Consider the following 20212-nt stretch of genomic DNA (forward strand, 5'->3'; position numbering starts at 1 on the left):
GCATTCTAACATATTTGATTTGATAATTGAGTATTTAGTGTAAAGCAACCTCAGCACTATAAACTACTCGGCTACTACTACTTGATATTATTATCGCTGCCACTCTTCCACAGAGCCGCTTGGTAAATCTTTGATTCACGTATGCGGTTAATCAATGTATGCAGGATTGAGTAGAAATTTCACGTTTCCTACTACTACTAGTCTCAACTCGAGCACCACCAGAAAATGAATTTTAAATGACTGGAGGCACTCTGAGCCGTGAGATGAGCCTCACATGCAGGAAAACACTGATCGAGCTGGTGTCTGCAGATCAAGTGAAGTCACAGCTCAGGTGATTAAAGATGCAGCATTGTATGCCATTTTTCCTCGTCTCATCTCGTTCCTGCAGAGTGTGGGAGTCTGGGCTCATTCATGATTTAGAGCTCGGGGGTGTGTTTGTGTGTATGTGTGTGTGTGTGTGTGTGTGGGTGGGGGGGTGCCTTTTAGTGTGAATTTTATCTTCATCTGGACTCTTCAACCAACGGGACCTGGAGAACTCTTCTATTAATACATTTTTGAGCCCTGAAAAATTGATGGCAGCCGAGAGATCAGATGTAGTGGAGAGGGTCAAATCAACTGCCGTCACTGTCACTGTGGCTGACTGAACTACAATCTGTGGTTTATCAACTCCAGCTGGTGCCGTCAGAGAGGAAGAGGAAAAGAGGTTACACTTTGACAACACTGAAATTTGGACAAGGGCTTTGTCTCTACAAATATGAGACTTCTCTCAGCTGCATTTCCTAAAAAGTCAAATAAAATGAAGTGCTCAGTGCTCAAGTTCTTTGCTGTTCCACTACATGGCATTGAAGTGTCATAAATCAAAAAGGAAAATCACAATTTCCTGCAGCACAGGTAACCTAAGGTGAGGTCATCTTATTTCTTGTTTTCTCTGACCAACAGTCCAAAATTAAAGAGATGAATGAAAATAAAAATATCAACTTCTCAAATTTGGCAAGCCAGAAGGAGCAAATGATTTTCATTTTGATTGCTTAGTGAATAATATAAATAATCATTTTTTTAGAAATCAGAATTGTTGTTGACCAATCCTCAAAGAAAAATGTAATTGTAGCTGGGTGAAATGAAAATGTATCATGATAAAATGTTTAATTTCAGTCAATATCAATAATTATTGTAATTTTATTGTAGTAGACCTATTGTTAATAAAGACCAGGAGAAAAACTGTTGAATTTAACCACTTTTTCCTTTCAATACTTTAAATTTTCGGATTTAAAAAGTTTTTTTGTTATTATTGAAATTTATCATGCAATAGTGTTAAGACTTGATTGTGCTTTTCTAACTGATTTTGAAAGTATTCATATTATTACTGCTACTAATACAATCTTTTTAGTGCTGTGCTAAACTCTCCCTTCTTATTAATAATTTCCTCACCGTCTGCTCCACTCCATGCTGTTTCTGTTGTTGTGTCACATGTCAATTGATGGCACACACCTGTTAAATGATTGACTGTTTACATGTCACTTGTAGCAGACTCCATTATCAAGAGACATGATGTTGTTTATGAGCCAGGGTGTATTCGATATGTGCTTTTATTGCGGTTATGTATTTTAATGAAACTATCAAACTTTAATATCGAACAGTATCCTTATTACTACTGATGTAATGTCTATCACCTCTACATAACGCTATAATTTTATTGCCCAGGTCTGGCTTTTTTAGTGAAGTCTTCATATAAGAGAAGACATCATTTGGGATGTTGGTTATTATGATAACTTGACATTTGGGTATTAACACAGCTTTGCCTGAAACTGGAAATATCTACTTTCCACAGATCATGAAGTCAGAGCCGACCTCTCTGAGCTACACCTGACATTTTGCAGATCTCCTCATCATGATGACAAGCTTCTAATTAAAACGTTTTATCTCCCATCAATCACCAACTTACATCAAAGCTTTTGAATTTTGAAAATCACATTCATATTTCCTCCAGATATTGACATATTTGTGTAAGTACTTGAGCTGAAATGTCAGCTTCATAGCTATAAATATCGGGCACTTGACAGGGATAATGCTGCATGCAGCTTGCTTATTACATGGTCAATAGCGGTTAAATTATTCCTCAGCATTTAAATTTGTAATTTTGCGTAATTTTTTTCACGTTGAGATTTTGTATATCATTCTTCATTTGTGTCATCGTATCTGTGAAATGGGAGACTAAATTTATCGCCGTTGTGTTGCATTTAAATGCAGTTGAGTTTGCACAAATTAGGTCAAGAAACGTTTAGCCCAGGACTGTTATTCCAGCCTTGATCATTTTCCATTTTTCAACCACTGGCTTTTCCCAGAGACATGAAAGAGGGCGGAACTTGAAAGGCAAAGTTTGAAAGCCTTCCCCATCATTAACTTTCATTTTATATAGCAAACAAATGAGTGAATCGATTTGGGATGAAAGTAAGTCATTGGCCTTGTCATTACCACTTAAGGTCATGAGGGTAATTAATTTGTACTGAAGGGGAAGTCAAATACTGCCATTGACACCCCGGCCCCCCTAGCCATCATCTGAGCTTCTTTGGATCAAAAGGCTGTCTTTTATCCCCCCTACTAACCCCGCTGTCTGATGTCTCGTGTCTCAGTGCTTGCGGAGTAATAGAGATCAAGAGATTGCTGTTAGGGGCCAACAGATATCTTTATGTATGGAGTGTCTCAACAGCTTGTGGTGTTGTCAAGGCAGGATGAATTAATTTTAGACGACCAAAGTCTTAAACATTTACATGGCTGACAAAGCAATTACTTGAACAGTTTTTGATGAAAATGAAGCACTTATCAGGAGTGTATGAATTGCAGCAACGTTTCATCTGCAGCCAGAGATGACACACGTATTTACTTTTGTCGTCAAAATAACACCAATTGACAACAATTTGTCTAAATGTGTAGAAATGTTAGATGTTAAACAAATATTTGGTAAAAGTGTGAAGTTGGAATACAAAGTGCTGAATTTCCAGGCTCCTCTTTTTTCTTTTAAAGACATTGTGTGGAGTAATTTATTCAGCACATTTCACACAATTATTCCCTCAAAGGAGGAGCACTCCAAAAATATCCAGGAGCATAAGAAGGGATTTGAAGTCTCTCTGTTTTATTATTAAAAGCCAACATTTACTCATGACATTTGCATCCTAATAACTGCAAGATAAGTTGGAACTAAGATGACACTCTAAACCCAATCTCCATAATGAGATTTATAGGGTAAAAGTGTTGCCTTTAATGGTTTGGTACACGCAGAAGGAAGAGCAGTGTAGGCGAACGTGTCAGGGACGCAGCTGATTTATTCACATAAGCATCAGTATGCTCTGTCATGCCTTTCAGTGGTGCAAAGATAAGAGGCGAGCAGATAACTGAGAAACTACGAATGTGTAATCTTTCAGTTGTCTCTGCTTTTTTGGCACTCGCCTCTTGATAGACTATACTGCGTTTTCTTATTAATTTTGTCCTCTCATTTCTTTCAGCGTGCTCATGGTGTGTAGTCAGAGGGAACTGTGCCATCAGTCAGTTAAATGTAGCAGGGAGAGTCAGTTTGAGCAAAGACAATGGCTAATTTCCTCCTCTTCATCCTCTCTCACTCCATAACTGTCCTATCATACGCAAACATTTATCTGCTGCTTTATCAGGAAGGATCTTACCCATCAACATGTTGGGGGTGTTCTGGTATTTAGACAAATAAATACATCAGTGCTTGTCAGAGATAGTAGGAGTATGTCTCATTATCATTTCACAACTTTTTTTTGGGACTTCATTTGAGTCTTAGCAGGGATAGATTACGGTTAAGTCCTTGAGAAAATCAATTGTGTGAGTCTCCCGGGGGACCGAAAATGGTTTTGCCCAGCGTACAGTCATCTCTTTATGTCAGAAATACATAATCCCTCCAGCTCAGACAGATTCAAGGAGCCAGGACAGTGCTTTATTACATGCTAGGGATGTGTCTGACAACCAGCTTGCTTTTTGTTTTGTCTCAGCAGGTTTGAGTACGAGCAAGCAATCCCTTTATGTTTCTCTTGCAGACATGATCCCTATTATGCAATGTTAAGCACTCTTAAGCAAACTCTGCACAAGTGTTTTGTAAGTGCTTTGCTTGCACAAATCATTTTTCTCCGTGCCGTTTCTTGATTATTCTCACAGATATACAATATCCCAGACTATCACAGCATCTGCAAATCAAAATGGAGATAGTCTAGATCTGAAAAGTGTCCCCAAAGATTGACCGTTATCTGTAAATATTTGTGCTTTTCAGGATGTGATTTTTACTGTCCTCATGTGTTTTATATCATTAAACTCATCGCCTGGCAAACATGGACAATTACTGCCCCTGTGAAATAACCCCATCTGATGAGACCAGTGACCAGTGGTTCTGAATGTCTAATGGCTTCCCCCTTCTTTTCCTTTCATTTGACAGAAGAACGGCGAAAGTGCTGCAAAGGACAAAGCCAGGCTTCTACACACCTGTGATTGGATGTGAGCTTGTATTGACCTGAGACCATTAAAATGGAGTTGCTATGGAAACTTATACTGCTGCTGTCATTGGTGGAGTGTCTGGCAGGTAAGCCTCCTAAACATGCACTCTTTTTTTATGTTGTTAGCACAGCAGCTATGAATTGATATTTATAGATTTTTTTGTGACGGCGCCTTGGCATATAGAGCAGCTGGCACTTAGAGGTAAAATGGAAAACTAAAAGGTTTTATGGCAAAGAGAGCGCCCCAAGCTTTCCACCAATTTTACAAATACGAGGAAAGGTTCATCTTGTTGTCTTTTCATTGGCAGCTCAAGGCAGCCAGTCAACATTCCTTCAGTTGTGCATAGCAGCTATCTCTCTTTGTTTTTCTCAGCTGTGAATTCTGATGGAAAAGAATAAGCAAGGTTTCTATCTCTGTCAGAGAGTCTCTATCTAGCAGTGGAATGAATGTGCAGTCATTCCTTTTAAAGAGCCCTTCAATTGTTGCCCTAATTGAGATTGCACTGGTAGTAGTACAGAAATCTTGTCATTGATCTTGCTTTTAATGAGAGACCTAAATTTCCTGCCTTACAAACTGTTCAGGGTCAAATGCTAGTTCTCCTCAGAACAAGATGAATAAGGGCTTTGTCGCACGAGCACAGTATCTTGAGGAATGAGTAATCTTTCATGTTGCCTTGCTCCAAATCAGCAGCCCCTCCTCACAGCTGGGACCTAAAATAATTAGCGTGCGTGCGTGTGTGTGACTGTCGCTGTGTGTATCTGTTTGTGCACGCGCATCTCTTTTCAAAAGCACAACCGCACGTAGGAAACTAAATTTGCCTACATGGCAATTAGCACCACTTATCACTAAATCCAATACACATCAGCGGATGTCTAATGAGGCTCTCCTCAGGGAACTGTGACTCACTGTGGGATTAGGATCTACACCACAAGTCTGGATCACATATTATGTCCTACTTAAGCGTTCTCTTGAATATACAGACAAGTGAATGGAGATGCCACAAACCTGACAGAGTTTTGATCTCAGACAAACAGCGTCAAGGAGTCAATCCAAGTCTGCAGTCTGAGCTGCACATAACCATAAAATGTTCTTTTGCAATCATGGCGTGAGGAAAACACATTCAGAGTTATCTATTCAAAGCAAATTAGTGCTGAACAAAGGAGCAGAGGGCAAATCATTTCTGAAAAGCATTGTGTTGCACAGCCCTTGCCTCACTCTTGAGGCTCACGCACAGTTGGTAACACAGAGTAACCAAGCATTAATATTCAGTAGGGTTTTACATTACATATGCTCTGCTTCCAAGACAAATATGGTGCAATATAATGATAGACCTCCAAAGCCTCTGTGTTCTGAGAAAGACCTTATAAGCATTTTATGTGCCAGCCAGCGATGTGCACCGCTGGCTTGAGAAAGCACAGTGTGAGTGTGTTAGATAGGTGCTTCTAGGTAGTTTATTTAACCAGACTCTGAAGTGTTTCTCTCAAACAGTCGGCATCAGCTATGTAGGAGAGCAGTAGGGCCAAGGGGAAGTCGTTCCCGTAGCGAGTTCATCGGGAGTTAACCAGCCCCCCCGCCTCCTCGCTGAGGGGCTGAACGGCCCAAGGCAGGGGCGTGTGCTGTATGTGTGTTTGTGTGAGCGAGTGAGTAGGAGAGAGAGAGCAAGAGCGAGGGAGCATAGAAGAGGAGCTGAGGTTGGGCTGCATGTGGTTTGCCCCACACAGATACAGCTAACCTTCACACAGCAAGTCACTTCCAGCACTCCATCAACCGTCTCCAACTGACAGAAGTGGTTTTGTCACACAGTCATAACCTGGTCGGTAGAGTATGCTCACAAAGGTGTATTAATAACAAAGCTCCAGTTTATTCATAAAGCAGCTCATTGTCTGTAAGGACCGGAGAGAGAAGATGGAGTTTTTGTTCAATTAGCACACAGCAATATTCACAGAGTTGAAAGAGAAATAAGGAAACACAGACTCTGCTGTGAAGCTCACTGTACATATTCCCTCTTGCTACACAACCACTTGTCAAAAACATAAATAATTTGATACAAAATATTGTTGTCAAGCATTTACAAGCATCTGCCTAAAGAAAGTTGGCAGGATTTGAATCACAGAAACATCTGTAGTTGGCATTGAAGGGCTACAATTTAGCAACACTGGAAACAAAAACGTAAACAATCCAGTAAGATTGCTGTTGAGGCTTTAACTAGCGATCAGATGTTTGGCTCTCAGAATAATTCTGAATTATTCACGTTAAAATCCGTGGTTAGTTGAGTGGCTGCCTGCTGATTCAGAGAAGTGAAGTTTCTTTTTTTTGATGAAAAATAAACAAAATCTCTTGGACTTGTTGAATGTGGAGTGATCTGAGTGTTCAAACATCTCTCACCTCAGACTGTGTTAACAGGCCAATCAGAATCAAGTATACAACAAAGTTGTAATAAGATTTTATTGTGTCCTGTTGAAGTGCATAGCAGTCACAATGACGCTTATGTGATCTAGAGCTGTACTGGATGTCAGTTTTACATTTGAAGCCAGTATTGAGGTTTTTGAATATAATTTGAATGTGTGAAATCATATTTTTGGAAATTAGGTTTTTAAATAAATAATAAATAAATAAATAATACTTAGGGATGCATGATATATGTCAGACCAATAAATTGTCTGTTTTTTTATTGGAATCCATCAGCTTCATTCTAGCTGATGAATAGAGAAATTATGAAGCCAGATTGCTTCCATTGACTGAACAAGCGCAGCATTTACAAACTCTGCCAAAGCAGGTGGCTGGTTGCACGCTGAAAGTTGGTTTGCGACTGGCCAGTAACACAGAGACAGTGTTTTTTTTACAACACATGTTCCACAAGGGTTCAGAGACGGAAAAAAGTCTGCTAGTGTCAACACAAAAAATCTGATCAGAGCTATGGAATATTAAATCATCCATCTGCTCAGTACATTGCCTTTCTAACCCTCAGGTGTGCATGAACTAGAGGTTATGAACTTCTTTTAGAAATACAAAAATGTGTAAAAATTATTGGTTATATTATCGTTATTGGCCATGAGAAGCAGGTTCTTATCGTTTATCGGTATCAGCTGAAAAAAGTCCATATTGTGCATCCTTAATAATATAAAAAACAACTGTGCGTCATTTAACTTTAGATTCATAATTAAAACGTTAATGTTATTAATGAAGCTTCAGAGCATCAAACTTCTCAGTACAGCCCTAATCCAGAAGCACAATACAAGTGTTATTGGTCGCCATAACTGTTCATTCAAGTTGTGAAGATGTCCATTCCTAGATTGATGTAAGTGATGGGAGACAAAATCATCAAAATCACCATCAATCATCGCATTCTGAAAAAAAATCCGTTTTGAAGCTTATATGAGCTCCAAGCAGCCTGAGTTGGTCTTATCTAGTGGGTGTCTTTCAAATTAGGGAAGAACTCCACTTGCGTTGTTGTTTCCCCGCAAAATGTTTCCCTGCTGAGCTGCAGGGAGGCACAGTAAGAAAAAAGAGCACATATTGTACTTCAAAGACTGTAACTTTGGAGGATAACTGCTCGATTTGTCTAATTGCAACTGCAACAACAATTGCAGCTGTGATAGTAGCTTGGTTTAAACGGTAGGATTCATTGCTACACAGAAAGAAGACTGTGCATTTTGTCCCCCATCAGTCACACTGAAATAGCATTCATCTCTTCACAGCCAGTATGAACAGGAGGAATGATTACAGAGCCCAAAAACTGTTTAAATGCAAATGTAAGTATTGTTTTAAGACAGAAATAATGTGAACCTAACCTTTGATACGACATACCCAAAACAAATCCTCACAAGACAAGACTTATATGCCACCACTGTTCATTTAAAGCAGATACTAGTGAAAATGAAGTGCTGCTTCTGGCCAGCATCAGAATCTCCTCAAACTACATTTGCTTTGCTCTGTATCCCCCTGTGAGCACCCGAGAGACTCGACTGGAGTTTCAAATATTGACTTACCTCATTGATTCATCAGAACATGGCAAAGCCTTTTAGGAATCCTTAAGCAAGGATTTGATTGCATCTTTGAAGTTCTGTATATGTGAAGATGTGGAATATTCCCCAGTGAATCTTCCTCCCATAGATGGTTGGGGCTCTCGCTTCATCCAGGAATGAAAAATCATCCAATTTAAATGTGTTTGCATACACAGTGTAGCATTAATTATAGATGCATATAGTAATTAATTTGTACTGAGTGTGATTTCTTGTTAATACATCATTATCAATTAAACAGCAATATATATATATATATATATATATATATATATATATATATATATATATATATATATATATATATATATATATATATATATATATATATATATATATATATATATATATATATGTGTGTGTGTGTGTGTGTGTCAAGAGCTGTGACCTGCTCTTACTGGTATAATTCAGTTTGCGTGCTGGAGTTACTGGTCTGAGTGATTACTCTACAGTTGTGTGAACATTTTATTTGTATTATCTAGATACTGTATAAGCAAAGACGGCGTAATAATCATGCACTTATCACCAGATTTATATTGACTAGAAAGAATGTCAGCATTACACTAATCACCCACGCATACTATGCTTTGATTAAGAAGTATAAAAATGTATTTTGTGCTGGTGAACAAAATAATTATATCATATTATTACATTATGAGATTTATGCTGCATTTTGTAAGACATATTTATGAGGTACAGGAATGTACTCTGTACACTGCTGTGTCAAAAAGTGAAATCCAGTAATGGTCAAATCAGGCATAATGTAAGTTACTATGGTACAGGTTTAAAGCATGATGAATGTTCCCATTAGTGCAGACCATAGCAGCTAGTAAGTGACGAATAACCTCCTAACCAATCTTGAAGAAGAAAAGCTCGGAATATTACTACAATTACATGACGAATGGCATTCTCAGAAGCAATACCTTCCTGAGCTTATGTAGACATTCAATATAGCAAACAACAACAACAACAAAAAATTGCTTTAATTTTCCATTCCCACATATGGAGTTGGACCTAATCAATTCTGCGTTTCCCCAGTGAACATGGCATTGGATACCCTGGATACAGGGGTATTGAATTTCAGATGCACTAGCTGTGATTAGCTGGAGAAAGTCTGACATGGTGGGATATTGGTTGGGAATGTGTTGGCTGCATTCCTCTCCTTACAGACTGCGTTGCTAAAAATGTAATTAACTTAATTAAAGAGAGTCTGCAGTATAATACAGTACAGTACACCATCGCTGATAGTCATAGCAGTGAAGTATGCCTGTGACATTTTTTGTTTTGTCTTGGGTAATTATATTTATACGTTTCGAATATATCACTACTTATTAAGTACTGGCATCAAAAGATTGTGGCATCTCCGTTCACTGTTTTTACTTTCCCACTATTTAACTGGTTATATATCAAGTTATTAACATTAATAAACATATACAGTTCAGGTTTTCTGTTTTGTCAAGGACCCTGATAAACAAGTTTTGCAGATATTTCAAACATTGTGATGTGATAGAATCTATAGCCTGCACGATACATCCCAAACCTTCCTTCTACTCTGGAGTAACATTAGCTGCCCCTGAATGAGAGACCTTAAAGGTGTACCTTATCGGCCTGGACAGAGGGGAAAGATGCTTTAAAAAGCAAGATTGGCTTTTTTTATTTGATGCATAAAACCCTGAGCTGAAACGAATGGATTTGGGACCTCACAAACGGCCGATACCTCCCCCACAGCCGACTCCCCATGTGCCTGTTTATTCATGCTGAGGTAAGCTGGAGGAATTCATTTGCTGTCAGCTAGTATTGAATTTGAGATTAGTTTTTATTTCAGTCTCCTAAACAGCTCCCTCTGCCTTCCACTTGTGCTTCGATGCTGAGTCTTGTGTTGTCTGAGGAGCCTTAGAAAAACGGCCGTGCATATCACCATCTGGCAGCAGGTGACAGATATGAGTGGGGGCGGCCCATTTTTTTTTTTTTAAAAAAAGGACCCTTTCATAATGACCTCCATTTCTGTCCTGCGGCATTGTGCATTCAACTTCCTGTTAGGATTCTGGGTCAGTGCACTTCTTTAATAGAGCGCTTTTTCATCATTTGCTTTCTGTGCTCTGGTGTGCTCTGAGTTGGACCTGCCATCAGATTCTGGTATCAACGCGATTCCTTCTTAGATCTTAAAGTCTGTCAACTAAAGTGTCACAGTTGATTTTAGATTTTAAACTTTACTTTTTGTATCCTCATATTTATTTTCAGTATCCGTCCATGCTCTGTTAAATCCAACAAAATTAAATTCTACCTGAAATAAAAGGATAACTCCCTGAATGTCTTGGGCATGTGGATCTCGGTCTGAACCGCACTGGTGTAGCACATCAATGTTTGATTACCAGAAAGCAAGCCTGAAAATTATTCCACTTTCCCCTACCGCATGTTACATTCATTCCCGCTAGGGCGACGAAAGAGTTTCAGAGAGTTTGCATCAGTTTGAACCAAGCCCCCAGGCGCAGCCCCCGGAGCTCAAACCTTCTCATTATGCTGACACTTATTCACCATTATAATAACTGTTGCCATGGTGCTGCCAAAGATCAGGTCAGTTCAGCGGTGCCATAACCAAGAGCACGTGCTGCAACCAAAAATCTGTGATGATTAATTTCCCATTAGTTGGATATTAAGTTATGTTTGTGCACTGCCGTCCACTTAGGGATTGATCCAGAGTGCAACACACACCAAACTTATGCAAAAATGTTCTGATGAACATGGTTTTCAGGGTGTTTACTTGTGGGTGCAGCAGGGTGTAACAACAGCAGGGGGCAAGTGGTAAGTGAGAGGTCCACCACATTAAATAAGCACCATGAAGCACTCGCTGTGCTCATTCTTAATTAGGTGGTTATGATGAGCCAGATGAGTGTGTTTTCTTTTTTAAAATTTACATTCATTCATTGAGTTATAACAACCATAAATAATGAGGCAACTCTTCAGAAAAAAAACTGCAGGGCAATTGTTTGTAACAAACAAATGTGTTTCAATATAACTTTAATTACCCAAAGCTATTGTCCTTATTATTGCCACGTTTGAAGGGTAGTTTCATTACAGTTGGGCCATACATAGTTCAGTGTAACTCCTTCAAATGTGTGAATGAACACTTTTCATCTCATCCTGTTTTGTAGCATCATCAGGTTTTTTAAATTATTCTCTGTAGTAAATGGTAGCATACATGATTAATGAGTCGTACCCTATTTAACAGTATTATGCAAACACTGAAGTGCAGTGCATGCAAGATCCCCTTCAGGTTCAGGTTTTATTCAGGTGGAAGAACTTGTAACATCAAACAATGCACATCGTGGTACTGACACAAAAATACTCTTCTGTTTGTTCTGTTGTTCTGTTTTTTCTTTTAATAAATTCTTGATAAAATGTCTTTGACTTCTGACTTTTTTAATTGCTGCTATTTAAAGTGCTAATTAATAGCTAAAGGGCTGGATTAGGTTTTGGAGCTGCCAGCTCAAAAAGACCCATTTTGAGCATTTTTCAAAATAAAGCTGAATGTAAATGTTTGTGACTTGATAGCTGGAATCATTTATCAGTTTAATAAGGCACAGTGATTCATCTCATGTTTACCGCAGGCTTTATCTTCCTTCCAAGTTTGTGTACAACAAGTGTGAGGATTTGTGTTTGAATATGGACTGCACAAAAGTGTGTGTCTTCTGGTAATCAATCATCTCTCAAAGCTGCTTGGAGGGACACGCTTCATCTAACAAAGATTATAATTAGGCGGCCTTTTTATTCTGTGTAACTTTCGGAGAGGTTTATCCTTGTGGAGAGGAACAATCAGCGCACAAGGTCCCTTGTCAAACAGCTCCACCCTCTCAGAGAGTTATTTTGAGTCTTGAGGATAAACCTGTACTCCCATGGTGCCAGCGACTTGAAAAGGATACCTGCCTCTCATACAAATTAGTTACCCTACGTACAGAATCTTCCCACTTCTGTGCCATTACTGAAATGCAAATGTATTCTGACAAATCCAAATGAGTTCCTCTTCCATCACAGAAAGAACTGTTTATTCCAATGAAGTGTTGACTTCCCCATGGGTCAATCTTTGCCTGCACAGCATACATTCACTATTGTACCTTTGTAATTAACGAGGAAGCCAGCGTCACACTAGACATGCTCCTGTCTCTGTTGTTTGTGTTTTTTTCATTCTTACAAAGACAGTGAATCAACAATGCAAGGATATCACTCAGGGAATTTCGAGTTACTGTGTTGGTTTACATTCTGTGCTGTATATATTGCATATTTACTATTTAGTCCTTGAGGAAAACCCTATGATAAACAGTTATAATAATAGTCAGTGTACACAAATGCAGAAATACTCTAAAAGTGTAAATCAGAGATGTTTGCAAACTGCACTTATGATTTGTTGAAGAAGCAAGCTAACATTACACATAATAATAGGCAATTTGGATGAAATTTGAAATCGAAGCAATTTGTATTCCACTTCCTGAGAAGGAAAAACAAACTACTTACAAAGAGCACATACATTTGTTCTGATTTTAGTATTTCAGGAAGGAAAACAGCTCATCCCTCAAGTATTTTTCCACTGAACTGTTGAAATTACTGCTTCTTTCTTCATCTGAGTCACAATGGGCACCATTTTAATGGCTCAAATAAGGACAGCCGCTTTGTTGTGGCATCTTTTTCTTTCAAATTTCTTATTAGATGATGACCTCAGGGAAGGAGGTGATAATTTTGAAGGGTTCCGATGAAATTGTGTTAAAACACGACAGCATGCACTGTGCCTTTGACAAGTCTGTACATTCAGATGTTTGCATTAAAGTTTTATGAAGGTTACCAGTCTGATTATGCAGTACCTCAGGGATCTAGCAAGTTTTTATGACTTAGATGAAAAATGCTCATGGGCTCGGCTCACATGGCTGAGGATCCATGCCAAACATAGATTTTATTGTGATTCAACCTTCTCTTGAACAGCACTGTTTCCCTTCCTCTGTAAGCCTTCGAAATCTACTTTTCAGCAGAAAAATGTATAACTTGGCTTTCAGGCTCACCAGCACATCAAAGCTGATGCAGTTTTGTTGGTTCTCCACCCAGGAAGCGGAGTCCTGCTGAGGCCCGTGTTCACCAAACAACCTGGCAGTGTGGTGTTTCCCCTTGAACCTGGCGAGAATCGCAGAGAGGTGGTGTTCAGCTGTGAGGCCCAGGGACACCCTCCGCCCTTCTACAGGTAACACCTGCAGGCACGACTTTACACACACTGTTCGGTCTTTGTTACCCAGAACCTTTAGGTAATAGCCCAGCACTCTCAAGTGCAACATTTCTACTGGAAACCAAGTGAGACTGGATTTGGTTTGTGGACTTCATGGCTCGCTGCTGCTCACTGCCCGCTGCCTTCTGCACTTAGCTTTACTGTCAGTCATGGTGAATTTGAGAATGATGAATTAATTGCCCTCAGTTGTTGTCTGTTTTGTATTTGCATTGGCAGGTGGACATTGATCGGCTGTAGGATTCATTTTGAGAGCTTCCTGTCATCAGTATCACTGACCGTTGAAAGAGATCAAGTAACCCAAGAGAATCATGCACCAAAACTCTGCGGCTCTCATGACAGTGATCGAGTGAAGATGCAAACACATACTTGAAATGATATGGAAGAAGCTGTCTTTCCTTATTGCTGCTTTCGTCCTGCTACACTTTACTTTTTGTGGACAGCATCACTGCTCAAGGCTGCACAGACATTGCTACAGGGCAACTGATTTGGAGGCTATCACTACAAGATAAACATGATTCAAATCTCGTGATGGACTGAGGTGAAAAATAAAACAGCTGCTATTCATTGTCCTTGTTCAGCACACCGGCCCTGTGTGGTTGAGTGGCTCCCCCGCAATTGTGTTGGAAACAAATTGATGCCCCGTTCCTCGGCGCTAAAATGATGACAAATGAAAACAAATGACATATGATGATATGCTTTAAAGTGCATCAAGCGCATAAGCTATTAATTCATAGTCTATCAAATGGGGCCACATAACTGTTGTACTCCTGTCAGTGTAATTAAATGCAAATTGCAAAGCCAAGCATTTAATGTGTAATAGGTTGAAACGATCCCTCATAACATCAGCATATGTGGCCGTTAATGTAGCTTGAAGATCCTTGGTGTTATGCCTAATGGGCACAAATTGAAATGAATGTACAAGATCCTATCACTCGGATCGGCTGGAATACTTATTAAGCATTCAGTTGCTATTCTGCTGTCTGGATAGTCCTGCTTTATAACATACAATCTATGAGTTCAAATCTGCAAGTTTTTTTTTTTTGCCCTTTTGAGTTCAAGTTCTGAGAGCGTGCCCGGCTCCATATCAAATCAAATTTTGCTTTAATTAGCTCTTTAATTACAGTAACTGCCACCAACTGTGGCAGTTGATATACCACATTAAGAAGTGATTTTCAGATTGATCACAAGCTGTTCTGATATAATACTTTTATCTCTTTTAATGTTGGGTCTGGTGTTCAGATGGCCATGTTGCGTTCTTAGTTCAGTCTCGTCGTGCATCACAGTGCTGTCATTCTTTTTTAACAAAGGTCTCATGTGCCAGCTTAAGAAATGAGTTTGGGTCCTTTTGAGGTTCAGTGGCGGGACACCATATGCTGCGTGACTCTTCTGCTGAGTATGTAGGCAGGTTTATTTCAGGGGCGCCAAGGACAAATTAATTTGTCCAAGACTACCCAATGACCGCTGCTACATGAAGCCCCCACTCCAAGTTGTCACCGTGATCCCTTGATTTGTCTCATGTGGAGCTCTTGGACCAGTTCCAGCTGCATCACCAAATCACTAAATCAATCTAATCAGCCAATCTGCTGTTGAGCACTGCTCCGCTGCATATGTCCTCCCCCATTCCTTCCCTTCTTCAACCCTGCGTCTCAGTCTCTTTGTCTAAATCTTTTCAACTGAAAAAGGAGGAAGTAAGTCAGAAATAGAAACCTCAAGCATTCTTTTTCGCCGAGAGATGTGAAAATCTAATCAAGACCAAGGAGCGAACATTCAGCCTAATTATGCCTTATTTCTCCGATAAAAAGCTATTTCTTGAGAGTCTCCTTTAGCGAGTGTCACTTTTCTTGTTAGTCTGTGTTTACTCTCTTCTTTTTTTCTCATTTTCTTTCCCTTCAACTCTAATTTGGTATGTGAATGAAAGTGCCATTTGCACACTGGCTGTGCCTGGTTATAATGCAGACAATTTCAGCAAACCTATTGAATTGATGGGTGTATCTGAATACATTTAAAAAAGTTTTCTGCAAAACAAGTTAAATCTTGTGTTGTTGTAAACTCTTTATTGTTCACAGATAATAGAAACTGAGCCTACATAATTACTTAGGAGGTCACATGCTGCATTTAGCTGAACAAGTATCATTAACTCGGCAGGTTTTCTTCGACTATAAGCCTTAATTATGCAAAGTGAACAACATTGAGTCATAAGATAAATCTTAAAGGTTGATTGCTGGCATCTCTCTTATCCCCCCCTCTTAGCCCCCCATTCACACACACACAAACTTGCTGGACTTGCATATTATACAAAACAAGAGGTTTAATCAAAAAACAACATTATCCTGTTCTTTGCATGTGGCCATTTTGTTTGAGCAGCCCTGGTGCTTGGCGCTCCCTGTCTGATAATCACTATGATTGAAGGGGAGGATTTTGAACAGGCCTCCCTCATGTGGCTGTGGTTGATGGACAAACAGACTGAACAGAAAAAAGGAAATGTCAAAGGATTGCTGAGCATTTGATTTGTGAGTAAGAGTTGTGTTTGAAGTGAGAAAAAGCCTGAATAGAAATGAACTGTCTTTTGAAATGGCAGTTGCTGATTGCTTCTCATTTCAGTTATTCATTTTGGTTTTTCGCAACAAACATCAGACTGTGTTATTTCTGTTAATGTCGGCTTTATCTAGAATGAAGGCTGTTTTGGTCACAATTTAGACTACTTGGAAGTCTCTGTTTTACATTAATTGAACTTGAAGTGTTTATGCATCAACGTCAATCTGTCTAGGGCTGCACAGTTAATCAAAATTATTAGCAAAATTGCAGTATCGCCAAAAGCATTATACAAATTACAGAAGCTGCAATTTTTTGATAACAATACAACATTATAGAAACAAAACAACGTTATAATAAAGTGCTGCAGAGATGCACTGGTCTACAAATCTCCACATGTAAGAAAACATATTTGCTTGGGACAGACCGCAATAAAGATCACATCATGTTTTTCATCAGTTCTTTCAGTGAAAATGAAAATTGTGGCGTAAAAATTACCATTTCTACTAATTGTGAATAATATCTCAATTACAATATTCATCAAAATGATCACAAAATAATTGTTGAACATAATGTGCAGCCCTAAATCTGTCTCAACAATTAATCAGAAGTGATTATCAGACACTGGGCACATATAACAAAATACAAGGCATCTTCTTTTAAAAACTGTTTCAGCCTTTATTTAGGAGACCTGGCCAAGAATGGGAGCAACACAGTTACAACAGTAAATTAAAAAAAAAGCAAGCCCACATAATCTGATAAAACATTTGCACACATACAACCTGGTCAACCCAATTCAGTACGGACTTTGGGAACAACAAATTGCAAAACGTCAAGAGAATGCAGACTGTGATTTAAGATAAATAAGTATGAATTTTGCCAAGAATGGCTTTGGAAATAAAGTTGCAGTGTGCACCTAAAGCAGACCATTTCAGTTTTGAGTGATAACACACAATGATGAGTAAGAGAACCACAGATTGTAATGAATCTCAGAGCCCTGTGATACATGCTATCCAGCATATGAAGACATAGTGCTTATCTACACTGTCTGTATTAAAGGTTTTTTTGTTGTGTATCATGTGTTTACATTCACAGGTGGAAGCTCAATGACTCTTTCATCCTGCCTAGACCAGGGTCACGTTACTCTCTGATGGGAGGAAACTTACACATCAGCCATCTGACTAAAGAGGGAGACGTTGGCATCTATCAGTGCCTGGCATCCAACTCTTTTGGCACCATCGTCAGCAGAGAGGCCAGTCTGCACATTGCATGTAAGCCCATCTAATATTTAACTGAAAAATGTGTTATTTCAGAGTGATTGGTAATAAAATTCTTCTAACAAGCGGAAATACAAAAATATAATAGCTTTGAACAGTTTGCGTGCTTTTCAGTATTATTATTTCACCTCTGTTGAGTTTAGTTCACCTCGTATCAACCTGAGCTCTCAGATCTGTCTTTGTTTGCCTTGGAAAGTAAAAGTTTTATTAAACATCAGATGTTTGGTTCACTGAAAGTATAATGACCCAGTAGGTTTCTGTGGAAATTGTTTGTTGTCAGACCTGATCTTCTCTAACAAAAAACAACCAGCGACAAGAGACTCCTATAGTAGACTGATCTGTTAAAGTTGATAATGAGATCACCCAAATGAACCATCCATGTTTCTATCGCGGTGTTTTTCTCTTTTAACCCTGATTAAAGCCCCAGGGCTGGTGTTTACTCTGCCTGGTAGTTCTAAACTTCTTACAGCCTTGTGATGATTGTGTGGTGGGCCTTGACAGACCCCGTATAGTTGATGCTTTACAGCACTCATCCATCACTGTTTATAAGACCTGGGTCTGAGGCATCTCTGATGGCAAGGTGAACTTGAGGCCTCCATTCTTGATGGCCATCCCATATGAAATGACAGCCCTGATATCTGTGAACAGATGGTGCAGCGAGATTGAATTCTGATGTCTGTTTCTGTGCCATAGCAGGCGCAGAGATGATCCTTGGCAGGGAGAGCATCAGAGATATCCATCTAGCCACGATTTGGTGCTTCTTTGTCACAAAGCAGCATTAAATCTTCAGCATACAGAGCAAATCGGTGCCCTGAGTTGCCAGCAGGCTGTTGATCATATTCACATTTCCTATCAATTTCCGAGTCCCGGCCTGAACTGTATGTCATCGTGATTGGTCTCATCCGTTGCCTGGGCCTGACCTGGGACCTGCTGTTGTCAACAGATGAGGACAAGCATCAGCTCTGATGTGTCATACATCTTATTTATTGCTCTTGGTTTAACTTAATTAAGTGTGCCGTATGATTGAGCAGGTCTCAGGTCAAAGGAATTATTCACAGAGGAGCAGCCTGTTATGAGAGTCAGCGTCATGTCATTTGTAACAGACTCTGACTCAGAGTGGCTCAATATGCTCCTTTATATACCAAGGGGCTTGCACCTCTCTCTATCTTGTAATAACTCTGAGAGACAAAGACCAAGGTAAAGGCCAGTAATGAAGAAAATACTGGCATCTCCATCATGTGTTGCATGTAATCCTATCAAGTCTGGTAGCCTCAAATCAGTGCTTTGAGCACTGCTGCAGAAAACAAATGTAGAACAGTAACTACAGCGTGCTCATTATTAAAGACATCTTTAACAATGTGATCTATATTTGGTGCTCATTCATGGAAGTCCTTGCTGATGCTGGTGAACAAAGTCAATTTCTTTCGATTTGCATTGACTGATGATGTCCCATAACATCAAATTCGTATTGCATGAATGTGTATTGCATACATAATAGTTGAGTTAGCCTACATTTTTAATCCTCTGAAGGATGGATGATATAACAGCGTCTGTTAGCATCTGGCTGGGGCTTAAACCTTTAAAAGTATAAAGGTTCTTGATCCTGTTGACAATACAGACTTAAATGTTTAAAAGGGCTGTGCTCGCCTGCTGGGAGTGCTGGAAGGAGTAATCTAGTTGGTTATCGAGCCAGATTGAGTTTCCTGATCTCCTAGGGATATTTTTGGTGTAAGTGAAAGGATTTTCACTGATGCAAGATGCAGCGTTTTACAACAGATTGCAGGGCCTGCAATACAGTGTAGTGTATTGGATGCCTATCCTGAAGAAGGAGCATGCTACAGCCTGGATGCTGTGCAGCTTATAGAGCCACAAGGGTAACACAGTGTTTAATGAAGGGTGAAATAGCTGTATTTATGAAAGCAATGCAGGATGCGACTCCCTTGTATCGTGGAGCTCATGATTTCTCCTATCAAATACAGTCCTGTAATTGCACATAATTTGCATTTATTTCTCACTGGCTCCAGTTAAACCTAACTGCCTTATCTGTGTAATTACTTTGCAAGATTTTTATCTCTTGTTTTTTTCTCTTATTTTCATCAGCTCTATACTCTTTATTCCTTGATTTTGCCTCTGGTGAAAATTAAGTCTGTTTCGAAGCTCGAGAGCATCTGAGGAAAGGACAATAACATTTATCGTCGGTGCTATGGTGCTAAGTGCTCGATCTGGGTTTCAAATCATCTTTTAGTGCGGAAGGCAACAGTCTTATTCTGAAAGCAGCACTTCACAACAGCGTTGTAATTGTCAGGAGACACCAGCAGCCGCCCTCTGTACGAATTAGGCCCCCTTTGATGTTTATCACTCCTCAAATGTCATGTGTCACTCACCGTTAAGGATTCACTGCATGATTGCCTCTGTGAGAACAGAAGCGAAGATTGCAGAGATTACAGAGATGATGTTTTTTCATGGGTTTTTTTGTGTTTTTTTTTTGTTTGTTTGTTTGTTTTTTTTTACAACATATGACTTTTAGTGACTTGCACTCTACTTTTACTTCTTAATGCTAATTCATCATATAGACAATAATTAAGTTTACAGAGCTTTACTTAGTGAATAGT

At 39.3% G+C, this 20212-nt stretch overlaps 1 protein-coding gene across 3 annotated transcripts in view; it reads left to right on the forward strand.

The window, feature by feature from the left end:
- cntn3a.1 (contactin 3a, tandem duplicate 1) overlaps positions 1–20212 on the forward strand; it is an 85047-nt gene that overhangs the window by 5794 nt on the left and 59041 nt on the right. For all 3 annotated transcript variants that reach the window (XR_012179533.1, XM_073471172.1, XM_073471173.1), the window contains exons 2-4: positions 4445–4588; positions 13617–13749; positions 17419–17594. Coding sequence is in view for 2 of the 3 variants with exons in the window: in XM_073471172.1 (XP_073327273.1) it covers positions 4534–4588; positions 13617–13749; positions 17419–17594 (364 nt within the window). In the remaining variant the exon portion in view is untranslated. The remainder of the gene's footprint in view (positions 1–4444; positions 4589–13616; positions 13750–17418; positions 17595–20212) is intronic.

Source organism: Pagrus major, chromosome 7 (assembly GCF_040436345.1).
Source record: "Pagrus major chromosome 7, Pma_NU_1.0".
Lineage (NCBI taxonomy): Eukaryota > Metazoa > Chordata > Actinopteri > Spariformes > Sparidae > Pagrus > Pagrus major.